Here is a 14197-nt window from a genome sequence, read left to right as displayed (position 1 = left end):
TTAATTTTATTTATTTATTATATATTTATTTATTTTTGAGCGGTGCTAACCGCTCCTATAGACCGCTTTTTTACCAAAACTATGATGTCACAAATGATGATGACATGAGTTCGCTAGACCAATGAAACACTTCGATTCTGTTGATCTGTCCATGATGCCATAGTCACAGAGGCACTCGATTGGTTCACCCTGATTTAGAACGCGTTTAGGCCGCGTAAAATACGTCATAACGCGTTTAGGCCGCGTAAAATACGTCATAACGCGTTTAGGCCACGTAAAATACGTCATAAAAAATGATTGAGCGGTGCTAACCTTGAATTTCAAAATTATATTAGATGAATATCACTTATAAGCGATAAAATAACCACACTTTTAGACAGACTGTGGAAAATCTTACAGGTTATAAATGATAGGAAGGTAATACAAGTTTAAAATACAAATGAACAGACTTTGAAAAACTAAAATATTCATCTTCTCGCCTCTCTGGAGGCCTCTCTGGAGGTAAATAAGGTCACTTATCATTACACTATGACACTCTTACAAGCTACAATCCGTAGCTTGGTCAACTAACTGATGAGAAATGACAATAAAGACTTATATAGTCTGAGCAGACCTCTAGACTGACATCATACACAACAAAAATAATATTGCCATGCATGCCTATCAACACTGATTTGCGCAGGAATTAGTTTGCACCGCTCACTTCGCACGGGTGCGATTATTACCTTTACTTTTCCAACATTTTGAAATGATTTTAATTTATTTATATATTATATGTATATACGTATAGGAAATATATTTGTTTTTAAAATATATTGGACTGGTGCCCAACGGACATCCGAATGACACAACGATGCAAGTTGGGAATGCATGCTCCACCCGGTTATGCAATACCCGTTCCGTCCTGTCCATCTGTGTCCCTTTCATGCCTATATATGGAGATCCCTGATGTCTCCACATCCGTCTTGCAGCATTCTCTTATCTTGTAACAGATCAGCCCCATAACAACAGCCAGCATAATGCCATAATTGAGCGGGAGGAGCCAGACTTCCACTGTGTCCGAGGACCAGGACACAGTGACAGTCTTGGCGTCCTCTCCCAGCCTGTTGTTCACGCTGCAAGTAACGGAGGTCAGTTTTACCGCGGGCACCACAGTGATCTTGTTGGTGGCCTTGCCAGTCTTATCGTCGTAGGAAATCTCATCGTTTGTGCCGTTGACGTTCCACGCGAACTGGGGTTCTGGTACTCCCTCTGCCTCGCAGGCCAGCTGGGTGTCGTTCTGGGTCAGACTGGTGATCACTGGGGCACCCTCCACAGCCAGTTCAAAGGACCGCTGACGTGTTAGGCCAGCCACGGAGACCTCACACACATACAGGCCTGCATGTGCATAGGTCAGCTCACTGAACAGGGGTTCCTCTGTCTTCTCACCGTCCTTGGTCCATGACACTTTGGCGTCGCCTGAAGCGTCCATCTCCATCTTCACCACCAGTGGGTCCCTTACCATCTTCACAACCTTCCCTGTGGGGCTCAGGCTCAGGTCGTCCAAATAGCTAACCACAATGTACTGTGAAGCTTCCATCTTCTCGTTGTCAACCGGTGAACACTTGTATTCGCCGGCGCCGTCTCGCGTGATGGCCGGCAAGCTGTAGGTGTCCGAATTTTCCACCAAAACCGTCTGGCCCTTGAGGTGGAAGTTGTAGCTACTGGGAGCAGGATTGCCGTCCCCATGGCACGTCAGTGTCACAGTGTCCCCTTCTAGGATGGGCCCTTCAGGCATCACCGTCAGACTCACCCTCTCTGTTGGATAGTGAGGGTGAACGGGAAAGGTCAGCGTCTCCTCAGACTCCACTGGGCCCAGCTTGTGGTCGGACCGGCAGTTGAAACGGGCGCCCGCGTCCCCCCTGGTGGCCATGTACAGGAGAGAGGAGGAAGTGGTGGACAGACCCGTTCCCGAGTCTATCTTCACAGTGGAGATGACGACGACGCGTTTCCCATCGGCTGTGAGCGGCAGGCCGTTCTTCTGCCACGTGATCTCAGCAGCAGGGTGGGCACCGCTCACAACGCACGTTCCCAACGCCGTGAGCTTGTCCGTCTCCAGGAGTTCCGCTTTGTCCACAATCTCGGGTCGTCGTGGTGTCGCGTAGACCTCGACGGAGAAGCTACGCACCCGCACGTCGTACTGAGAAACCACCATGCAGGTGTAGACCCTCCAGTCCCTCAGTGCACTCTGTCTGATGATCAGGTTGGATCTGTCGTCGATGCTGACCCGCGTGGCGTCGCCACTGTCTGGGGCCAGCACGCTGGCGGCCTTGTCGAAGTGCTTGATCAACACAACCGGGTGGGTGCCTTCTTGCACGTATCTCCACATGGTGAGAACCAGTTTGTCCCGCAGAGGAGTTGTGTCGTCACATGGCACCACGGTGGTTTCTCCGTACATGCCGACCACCGTTTCCATGCTCCGTGCTTGGTGAAGCATCCCGGTGCAGATGAGGAGGACGATCAACAGTAACGGGGATAAATTCATCTGAAATCTGTTAGAATCCGAGTCTTGAAAGAGAGTTGTAATATTATTGTCTTTCTTGTATTATTTATATGGTTGGTCGCCGTGTTAGAGTCATCACAGTGGTCACTATGAGTCAGTCATAACCATATATGGAGTCCTGATGTCAGCCATGTCCAAATATGGAGTCTTATGATGTCAGACTTAGATATGTCAGTTAGCTCCATATTTGGAGTTCCCGGTTGTCCGTGACTTGGTGTGGAGTTAAATGATGTCAGACTGGCTTATTTATTATTACTCTGATGGCAATCAGGTTACTATGGTAACCAAAGCAACTTGATATCAACAAATTTGGTCACGGTGAAAGTGATAGTGTCAGGAGCTATGTCAGAGTACCCGTTGTACCCGTCTATATGGGCCTTTTGCGCCATATTATGGAGATGTCTGTATCTGTCAGTCCCTGTCCCTTTTTTGCCCATATATGGAGATCCCTGTATCTGTCAGTCAGTATCTAAGTTATACCCATATATGGAGATCTCTATTTCCCATACATTGGCATGCCCATATATGGGCACATTTGTTGGATCAGCGGTTCTGGACAACCTGATCTCTATGCCTATATATGGGCATATTGGGTTTGTTTATGGTTATGTCTGCGTCATAGTGACATACCTATGAATGGGCTTGATTTAGGGAAGGATCAGACGGCTTCCCTGTGTTTAATACTACTAGACAGGGCAGGGATTTCATGGAGGCCATGAAGGCATGGCTGCCGTTGCCCCTCAGTTTGGCCTTGTGCCCCTCAAACCAATGGCATGACCTGAGACCACAGTAGCCTTAATGCCCCAGCTGACTGAACCACTTTCTCCTCTTTCAATATGTAGAACGTAGACACCAGTGTCTCTTTCTTGTCATGTAGACACCAGTGTCTTTTGTTGAGATTCTGAAATCTTAACTCCCATGAGAAAGCTAACCTGCTTGGGAATTGGCATCTGCAAAGGATGAAGGGAAGCTCTCTTCTTCTGTCATGGTGAGGGATTCTGGGGAGGAAGATTCTTTCACCCTTGTTTGTCCCTGTAGCAGTCTTGCATTCAATGATTTTGGTAATTATTTTTAGGGATGGTCCGATCAGGTTTTTTGGAACCGATCACCGAGCACCGATCACTAAAGTTTGATCACCCGATACCGATCAATCACCGATCCGATCAAGTTATTATTTATATATTATTTATATTTTCTAAATGTTAATGTTTTAACTTTAATTAATTAATTCACTCATGAATTCATTTATATATTTGCCTTATAGTTATTTACCAGCATTACTATGTATTTATTATCATAGAGGTAACTAATTATTCCTTCAGCACTGTGGAAATCAATACCCCAAAATGGCCTCAAGTGGGCATACTGAACGACTGGTTGATCGGATGCACCAATCGGATCGGATCGGTGAATTTACCTTTTGATCTAAACCACCGATTATCGTCGATCACGCTTTGATCGGCCCGATCCGATCCATTGCCGATTGATCGGTAACATCTCTAATTATTTTTCAATTAAAGTTTATGGTCAGCGATTCCATTAGGTGCAGTGGTGTAAAGTAACTAAGTACTTTTACTTAACTCATCTGGTGCCGATCCCGAACTAGTTCGGCTTTATTTCAATACAATACAATCTTTTTTTTATTAATTCACTTACCCCGAGCTGCTTGTAGAGTCGTGGGTGGTCCTGACTCGCTAGCCGCTAGCCAGCTAGCCGTTCTACTCTGTCCGACGATATATTCCATTAAAAATGGTTTAAAATACATTTTTGAGCTCCCCAATGTTCACCCGATGTTCGGCGCCGCTTCCGATGAGTACACGAGTGTGCCGATCCCGAAGTAGTTCGGCTTTATTTAATTAAATGAATAAAATGATAAGAGGCCTTCTGAAGCCTGGCTTGATTTTTGTAGCTACTAGCCGAAAGCTAACAACGTCCCGGCCGGCCGTAATTTGCAAACGCAATCGCCAATCTCCGCCTAATCCAATGAAAGACCGCATCTTTAAAGGCTTATATCTCTTTTTTGTGTTTTAGGAAAGCGGCGCGAGGTTTATTTACGGCGAAATCGCCCAAAAATGATCTTTTAGATGACAAAATGGGAATAGCCATTCTGTTAGCATCTTCATCCGGGACATTTCCATGCCGTGCATGAACGTGAGGACGCCCCTAGAGGGCGCTGGCGCTCAAAGAGTTAAGTACAATTTTGAGGTATCTGTACTTTACTTGAGTATTTCCAATTTCTAATACTTTTACTTCTACTCCACTACATCTCGGATCCAAATATTCTACTTTTACTTCGCTACATTTTTTGAAAACCTTAGCTACTAGTTACTTTACTATCCCTTGGCTATTTGAAAATAGCCGATCTACAAGCTCACAACGCGTCGCGATGCGATGCGTTGTGAGCTTGTAGATCTGCTATTTTCAAACATTTTGTACTTTTACTTTTGGCACTTTAAGTACATTTTGATGCCAATACTTTCATACTTTTACTCAAGTACATTTTGAATTCTGGACTTTTACTTGTAAGGGTGCCCTCACACCGCGTTCCGCCAATGCATTTCAATGAGAAGGGAGCGTTTTTTGCAGAAATCCTCTGCTGGCATGAAACCGCTTCACTCTCATTGAAATGCATTGGTGGAACGCGGATTCCACTCTCATAGGTATTTTGGTGTGAGGGCACTCTTATAGAGTATTTCTATATTGCTGTTCTATATTGATATTTTTACTTAAAGGATTAGTTCACCACTTTTCAACCTGTCTTCATATAATAGGTCCTCACTAATGTTCATGATAAAATATCACAATTTTTTTCTACTCAGTCCAAGTCTCCTAGGAGAGCTGTGGGAAGTTCAGAATCTATCGTCTTGTGACATCATCATTTTCCAAAAACAAAATTTAATCAATATTTTTGAAAAACATATTTAGATTTTTATTATCGCGAGAACAATGGCTTCCACTTTAAAATTGCAACTTTTCAGGAATAGAAAGCCTGCAGTTTCTATAAGCTGGATTGGCAATCGATGATGTCACAAGACGATGGGTTTCTGACCTGCCCACAGCCCTCCTCTGAGAAAAAAAAAAAAAACTATTTTTGAGTGAGGACCAATTATATGAACATAGGTTGAAAAGTGGTGGAGTGCCCCTTTAAGTATAAAATGTGAGTACTTTTTACAACACTGATTAGGTGTCTGTGAATTTAGGAAATCTATAGGTACGGATTATTTCTTATTGTCCTCCAATATAGAATCAGCAGCAAAGTACATCATTCTTCCATGTATGCATATCGGATATGTCCGTATATTAGGACATATGCATGAACATTTAGCAAAACGTTAGATCATGTTTGTACTGGAGGTCTATTGGTACTCACTGGAGGTCTATTGGTACCAGGGGCACGGCCACGTCATAGGCTACCTATGACGTGGCCGTGCCCCTGGTGATATTTCTTTTTGTGTGTTTCTGTGTGTCTTTTGGGGGTATTGAGTACCTAATGAAGGCCAGACCGCACCCACTGCAACTCCTTGCAACTCCTTGCAACATGCAACTCCTTGTGCAAAGGAGTTGCGACTATAGTTGCATTGGTGCCGTCTAAGCCTAACCCTAACACCTTGCATGTACTTTTCAGAAAAGTGAAGAAAGAACCAATGGATCTGGTGTAGTTATTAACTCTTTGAGTGCCACCCCGTTCACCACTAGAGGGCGCCCAGTGGCCATAGAAAATCCCATAGAGATATGCTGGTATATGCAGAAGCCCTGCAGCCATGACTTGCCTGAACACTTTCCTTTGTGCATGTACAGGAAGAGGATGAAGTTAGCTTGAAGTTAGCTATTGGCTACCAAGCATTTTAGAAGATCTATTTTCTGCAATTTAGCCACGATTAAACCTTGCACACCTCATGCATGGGAAAAAAACAGAGAAGAATGAGCTCTAAAAAATCCAATCCTGGATTGCATTGGAGTGGATTTGTGCAGTTTGTTCACAGCTTTCAAACAAAAAAATCCGATTGGAAATCCGTTCAGGCATTCTTGAGATAATGGCCATTATGTTTTACATGTTATGTAAACAAAAATGGCTGCCCTGTATGTTAGATGGGGTTGTATGGGGTGGAACATGCAAAATCGCGATTGAAATCATGTTCACCAGATTTGATGGGGTCCAAAAAAAAAAAAAAAAAAATTCAAAAATTTTTTTTTCATTTTTTTTTTTTTTTTTTTTTTTAAAGCCGAACTAGTTCGGGATCGGCACTCTGCGATACGCTAATAAAGCCGAACTAGTTCGGGATTGGCACTCAATGAGTTAAAGGAAAACTTTGTGCTTTTACAACAAGGGTTCATATCTTAGATAGTCATTAGAGAAAAGAAAAGATGAGTGTTACAATGTTTTCATTTACTTTTTTCTATTGTTTTAGCGATTTTACTATTTTGATTTCAGTGGTTGGGGGCATGCGTACAAGTAGCAAAATATGTCTTTTTAGACACAATAAGCCGTCAAATTATTTATTACTATTTACACCAGCCCTCATAAGTCACATCTGACCATGAAAGATTGCAGTGCTTCTTGGGAATGGGCTTATTGTGTCTAAAAATACATATTTAGCCACTTGCATGCATGCCCCCAACCTGGGAGCATGCATGTTACAACATGGAGATAGGAGGTTTCTGAGATATGAGCCACTTGCATGCATGCCCCCAACCTGGGGGCATGCATGTTACAACATGGAGATACAAGGTTTCAGCCCGACAACAACATGACACAAACTGTGGGAGCTCCTCAGTGCCTAACTGACCACACATTGAACAAGACACTTCTCTGACGGACTTCTCTTCAACACTTTGAAACAGGTATCTATGCTTCTATTTTATCGTTTTATTTTATTTTATTTTATCATATTTTTCATTATGTAGACGTGCAATGATTGCTATCTAGAATAAAGAGCTATTTAACCCATTTTAAGACCCGAGGCCGATTCTAGAAAACGACTTATAAATCATTCTACAAATGCCTTCTAAATCGGTAGTTCTCTTTAGTTTTAGAACCGCTTAGTTGCCACTTGTTCTAAACCCACTGTTCTAAATCCTGAGTTTTCTATTTCAAATTTATATTATTTTCTTTTATTATTTTATCATTTATAGATTTTTTCTTTCAGAAGATAGTTATATATATATATATATATATAATGAAAATGAAAATGTTTTACCATAGCCCCCATTCAAAAACAGTGGATCTACAAGCTCTCAATGCGTCACCAAGCTACGCGCCGGGTCCTTGTAGATCAACTATTTTCACTATTTTCTTTTTGTTTGGGGGCGAAAAGAGGATGTTTTAAAATGTTGGCCTTTAATGAGATTCTCAAAAAAGGAATGCCACGTTGAAAAGTGGTAAATGAACGAGTGGTTGCATTAGAAAGGTTGGCAATTGCCATCCCTTGATGACCCAAAAGGCCTCCTGGTTTTGGACCCCAAGGAAGAGAAGATTTATGTAAAAAAAATATATATATATGAATCAGGCGCTAGACAAACAGCTGTGTATCAACAGAGATAGCACCTTTTATAATGCAACTCATGGTGCTTTACACAAAACAAAGAAACACTTTGAAAAATCTATGCTTTACTTTATTTTTCAAAGAACACATATGTTCATTATTATATTAATAATACATGGCCAGTTAAAACAAAGCATGAACCTTAATTGTTTTGTTGTTCTAGGTTTTGGGAGGATGGATGTTGCAACATCCCTCAAGGTTGTGTACCTCGTCCTTTACAGCGTGGTCTTTGTGCTCGGCGTGTTGGGCAACGGCGTCGTCATCTGGGTGACGGGCTTCAAAATGACGAAAACCGTCAGCACCGTTTGGTACCTCAACCTCGCTGTGGCCGACTTCTTCGTTACAGCAATCCTGCCCATTACCCTCACAGAAACGGCTCTGGACTTCCACTGGCCGTTTGGCCAGTTCATGTGCAAACTGGACGCTATCGTTTTCTACCTGAACATGCATGCCAGCATCTACATCCTGGTGGTCATCAGTGTTGACAGATGTATTATTGTGGCATGTCCAGTGTGGGTCCGGAACCACCGCAGTGTCAGAAAGGCGTGCTGGGTGAGTCTGGGTGTCTGGGTGCTGGCCTTTGCTGTCAGCTCCCCATACATGAGTTATAGGGACACAGAGGACTCCAACTATAATGATGACGTCTGGTGCTGGGACATCTTTCCACGCTTTAACGGCACAACTGAAGAGTACCAGTCGTGGGAACGTGGACATGTGGCCATGATCTTCACTCGTTTCCTCATGGGATTCGTGGTCCCTTTGACTGTGATCGTCTCCTGCTATTCCGTCGCCATCTACCATCTCAAGCATAATCGCTCGCTGCAGTCAGGTCGCCCCTTAAAAATCATGGCAGCTGTCGTCGCCTCATTCTTCCTGTGCTGGGCTCCCTTTCACATCATACATCTGATTAATGCTGTGAATGTCCTGGTGAGTTCAGAGTTCAGTGAAACGCTGTATCAGGTGGTCTACTACGGGATCGCCGTAGCCTCCGGTCTGGCACTCTTCAACAGCTGCCTGAACCCGCTGCTGTACGTGTTCATGGGTCAGGATTTCAAGGATGTTATCAAGGATATTTTCCGCAGGTCTGTCCTAAAGGTGGTGGAGAGAGCCTTCGCTGATGAGCTGCCTGAGGCCACCACTTCCACAAACCCAGGGAGCATGACTTCCTTGTCTGAGACACAGGGTTGTCTTTGAAAACACTTTAAGTTCACCACCCCCCAACTATCAAGTCAAGTCTCCCACTTAGGCGTGGGAGACTTGTACACGACCAGTGATAAATACGATTTTATTGTATGCTTTTATTTTAAACATATGTATTTCGCTTATATTAATAAGCATGTGCTGTGTCATTAAGGATGGACATGATTGCATATTATCTTCAGCCGTGACTCTTAAAGGGATATTTCACTTTAAAAAAAAAAAACGTTTGGTCATTTTATCGTCTAATCAGGCTTTTATGAACACCCTGAACAGATTTGCTTGATTCAATATTTAGATATTTGATGTAAATGTTATCAGTCCTTCCTCCAGCAGGACACCTCCCCATACACACCCATTGTAACTTCAAACTCTATTTTAACCATGATAGATTACAGGTAATTAAAAACACCAATTTCTTTTTTTTTTTTATAATTCTTCATTGTATTTTTTTTTTTTAAAGAATTATTACAACTAAATGAAAAAGGTTATCAAAAAAGCACTGCCTGCTCACGTATTTGGAGGGTATTATGATTCACCAGAAAAGATAATGGGTGTTTTAATGAATCTATCATGGTTAAAATAGAGTTTGAAGTTACAATGGGTGTGTATGGGGAGGCGTCCTGCAGGAGGAGGGCCTGGTAACATTTACATCAAATATCTAAATATTGAATCAAGCAAATTAAAATCTGTCCAGGGTGTTCATAAAAGCCTGTGTTACTGGTTGCCAGGCTGAAGCCTTTGAATTAATCAAGTTGTTTTGATCTATTGTTACTATATATTCCTATGTCATTTGATGAGTTTGGTGCCTTGTTGCTTTGAAGATTCCTACAGCCAGGAAACGTCTCGCCTATGTGTATGGAAGTCTTTTGACCAATGTGCAATCTGGCTAACTGTCATTAGGGCTGTCACGATATGACATTTTACATGACTATTAATTGTCACTCAATTTGACTCAAATAATTGGCGATTAACGATTTAATTGTGATTTTGTCGTTGATAATTACATTTCTGTTTGGCTTGTAGGCTTTGAAGTTGTACATGGTAGATATGACACATAACTACAAAGAAATTACTGACATATTTGACAACTTACTACTTAAAAAATAACATTGATAGTGGAAATAGCCGATCTACAAGTTCACAACGCGTCGCGATGCGACACGTTGTGAGCTTGTAGATCTGCTATTTCCACTATTTCGGAAATTTTTCAACATTCACGATTATAACGATTATGACAAAATAATTGCGATAATGTCAAATAATCACGATTAGACGATTATGTAATAATTGTGACAGCCCTAACCGTCATCACAGAAAAGGGAACGCCCTCTCTGTCTGTTCCTCTTCCAGCTATCAGAGCTATCAGAGTCTGTCTTGAGAGATGATTCAATGTGTGACATTTATCTCACTTTGTCTTCCTGTTTCCTGCAATGGGCAGTTGTCTGTCAAAGGTGTCAAATTTAGGCCGTGCCTTACTCTGAGGCAGGGTACTATATAACTGACTGTATAATGTGTGGTTAGTTAGAACTAGTCAGAACTAGTCGCCCTGAAAAACCACATACAGGCGGCAGCCGTTCGCAACTGGCAATAACAAACCTATAGCCCAGCCTACTGAATTTCCCCCTTGGGATAATAAAGGTATCTATCCTTACCCTCCCCTGACCCTTCTTTGTATTTACTTACTGTACTGTATATATTTTTTTTTGCACTGTTTTTTTTTTTAGTCTGTTTATTTTTTTTATTTTCTCCTGAACATATCTCCTGCATAGTACTGTGTTCTATCCGTCTGTCATTCAATGTTATATGAGATACTTAAATGGTTTCCTGTGTAAATAAGTCAAGTGCTTTCCTAGGATCTCCTTTTAGTTGACCTTGTACCAGTGAACTGTACCGTCATGAAACTGTACTTTTTTTCCTATGCGAACTTCTACTAAAGTCTTCAATCAATCAAACCTTGCATGCCGTGAGATGATGCAGGCCACAGGGCTCCTTTACACTTGTATTGGGAAATGCTGTTGACTGACTTGTTCTATATCTAAATAAACGCTTGGACATCTACTTTTCATCTTCATCTGGACTCCTATATTTCTACTTAATATTAAGTAAGGTTTAAAGGTTTACAACAAGGATTCATATTTTAGATTGTAATTAGAGAAAAGAAAAGATGAGTGTTAAAATGTTTTCATTTACTGCTTTCTATTGTTTTAGTGATTTTAGTATTTTGATTTCAGTGGGTGGGGGCGACGGGGCCCAATTAGCCACACAAAGGACCCTAGGTTTCACATGAACACAGGAACCTCATGAGGGGTGTGGATTTTTAGCTCTAATGTCCCATAGAATATATCTTATTAGGCTACATGTCCAAGGTGTTGTGGGTCAGTCTAAACTAAGTAAGCACAGCCAGACTGTGTGTTTTTTTTAACTGACAACAGATGGTCTGATTAATGAATCGTTAAAATGACCAGCGCAGCTGTCAAATAAAAAACAAAGATTTGTGTTGTGACCAGCAGAAAAGATAGGTATTTACTATGCCTTTGGCACCACCTTGTGACACAAAATGTTAAGTGATGTAATATTTTTTGACAAAAGCATCATTACAAGCACACACCCTCTATAAGTCAAGTAGGCATGCTTTGTCCATGGTGGGCTTCTGTTTGACATGTCATGGATTTTTCATATCTTCTTGCAGTTGTGAATTGCATAACACTTTCTTGCGTACAACAACATGTTTTTAGTGTTCTCTATCCTGATATGAATCACATTGCTATACAGTGTTTTGTTTTTTTAATCCTTTATTTATCCAGGGTAGGTTCAGCAACGCCCTGCTTCATAACCACACCGTCAGACACACATTCACACCCATGGGAGCTGGCCTGTGCTACCAACCAGCTGGTTAAAGTTGATAAGTCGAATAGTCAACTAATTTGTTAGGAAAAAAATGGATAGGCTATATAAACTCAGCACAAAAAGAAAGGAAACTTGACTTCGGTCCATTATATCTCCCCTTTAATATTACCAAATTGTATTGTGTTATTCGTCTCCTTTACAATGAGGTACAGCTTGTAAGCATGGGGCATTCGAGGCATGAGCTACACATGCCAAACGTGTGGGTAGCGCCGACCAAAGTTTTGCCAAAATGGCTTGCAAAACCAAAATTTGCCAACATTCGGTCCATTATATCCCCCCTTTAATTATGCCAAATGGTATTGTTTTATATAATGTTTATTGTTGATTTGTCACCTTTACAACAAGGTACAGCTTTTAAGGATCTGGCATTCGTGGAATGAGCAACACAGCCAAACGTGTGAGTGCTTAATTACACTTTTGAGATTTTTTACTTTACTGAAGCATTTCCAATTTGCAGTACTTTTCACTTCGTCTACACTACATCTCAGAGGCAAATATTACGCCACTGCAATTCTTTGAAAACTTTAGTTACCAGTTACTGTTGATTTTTAGTATTATTACAAAATAGACATTAACACCTTCTAAGCCTGGCCGCACTCCCTCGGACTTCCTACTGGGTCCCCTCAGCCAATCGTCTATTCCCGTACTTCGCCGTAATTTATGAAATTAATCATAATTTTTTGAAAAATACAGTCGCAGGTCGTGCTCTGTCTCTTTAAGAGACGTTGTGCAATCCGATCACGTCAGAAACGTGATGACGTCATCGGCTGGCTCTGCCACTGGCTCCACGAGCGGCCATTACGTTCCCCTTCACTGTGTGTGCTGCAGCCTGGTTTAGCCCATCCCCCCTAGTATACCGACCAGACGACAGGCGAAATCAAGGCTTCGGAATGAGTGGAATACATGGAATTAGATCGATGTGCGTGCGACGAGGACGTAATGTACTTTCGAACGCTGTTTTTTCTCGCGGATTACCCCATCTCGCTCCATGCAAATGAACGGCAGAAATACAGCCAGCAGCAGCTTCTAAGTAAGTGGCCGCCCAAACACGTAGTGTGTGCACGTCCTGCTGGCTTGCACTGAACGACCCGCGCGCGTTGTTTATCATTTGGTGTGTTTGTTTTTTAAAATATGTTTATAAATAAAACGCTGATTGCACGGCAGTACCGGGGTTCAGGGGGTTCTGCCGCGGCTTAGAAGGTGTTTAAAGGGGAAGACCACCCATTTTTTATATTGAACTATGTCATTAACACATCGGGTGCCCACGTGGTGTCTACGCGTCAATCTCTTTGATCTTTACGAGTGCCCAACGACGCGTTTGACGCGTTGTACAGTAAACTATACTGTACTGTAGCTACTGCACTTGGCTACCGCGGTGATGAAACAACTCCATTTCCCAACATGCAGCGCGCAATTACGTCACCCGGACGTGCTGTGTGGCTCGTTGACTTCCTGTTTACCGGCTGCACAAAAGTGCTGTTTTCTCCGGATTCCCTTCCTTTTTTCATTTTTTTCTCAAAACGGCAGCCTCTTCTACATGCCGTAACACAAACACTGTGGCTTAGAAATGATAAAAAACGGTCCTGACTGAAAGAAAAGATTTTCGCGAAATAAACAGGACATACTCGGATTACATTTACTCGGATTACTTTTCTCGCCAGTACTCTCGCCGGTAGGTAAAATGACGCGTTGCCATGGGCACCAGCAAATTAGACGTCAGAGATCACGTGGGCATCCGATGTGTTAATATACCTTAGAGGAAAAAAAGTTCCCCATCTTCTGTGTTGCCTAATACAAACCCCAAAATCAATCCTCCAGTTCTAGGCAACACAGAAGAGGGGGAACTTTTTTTTAATTTTATTTCAGAATTTAACTTAGTAACAAGAGTATTTCTACAGCGTTGAATGTGAGTACTTTCCCCCAGTCCTATAACACTGCTGAGGTAACACTGAGCAGCTCCATTAGACCCGTTGGCGGTTCAGTGCCTTGCTCTTGGGCACTACCC

The 14197-nt window shown here is 42.2% G+C and overlaps 2 protein-coding genes across 2 annotated transcripts; one reads left to right on the top strand and one right to left on the bottom strand.

The window, feature by feature from the left end:
• Positions 1–883: 883 nt before the first annotated feature.
• On the bottom strand, positions 884–2476 carry LOC308307655 (CD166 antigen homolog; the record flags this gene model as incomplete). Its single annotated transcript, XM_080752920.1, has 1 exon — positions 884–2476. The coding sequence occupies one exon, from the start codon at positions 2474–2476 to the stop codon at positions 884–886; it is 1593 nt and encodes a 530-aa protein (XP_080609046.1).
• A 5783-nt stretch (positions 2477–8259) lies between these two features.
• LOC308307654 (chemerin-like receptor 1) lies at positions 8260–9279 on the top strand (the record flags this gene model as incomplete). Its single annotated transcript, XM_080752919.1, has 1 exon — positions 8260–9279. One exon carries the CDS (start codon positions 8260–8262, stop codon positions 9277–9279), a length of 1020 nt encoding a protein of 339 aa, XP_080609045.1.
• Positions 9280–14197: the final 4918 nt, after the last annotated feature.

The sequence above is a fragment of the Nannobrachium achirus genome, assembly GCF_963921795.1.
Source record: "Nannobrachium achirus genome assembly, chromosome: 22".
Lineage (NCBI taxonomy): Eukaryota > Metazoa > Chordata > Actinopteri > Myctophiformes > Myctophidae > Nannobrachium > Nannobrachium achirus.
Note: the sequence above shows the minus strand (reverse complement) of the source record. Positions and strands in the feature narration are given on the sequence as shown.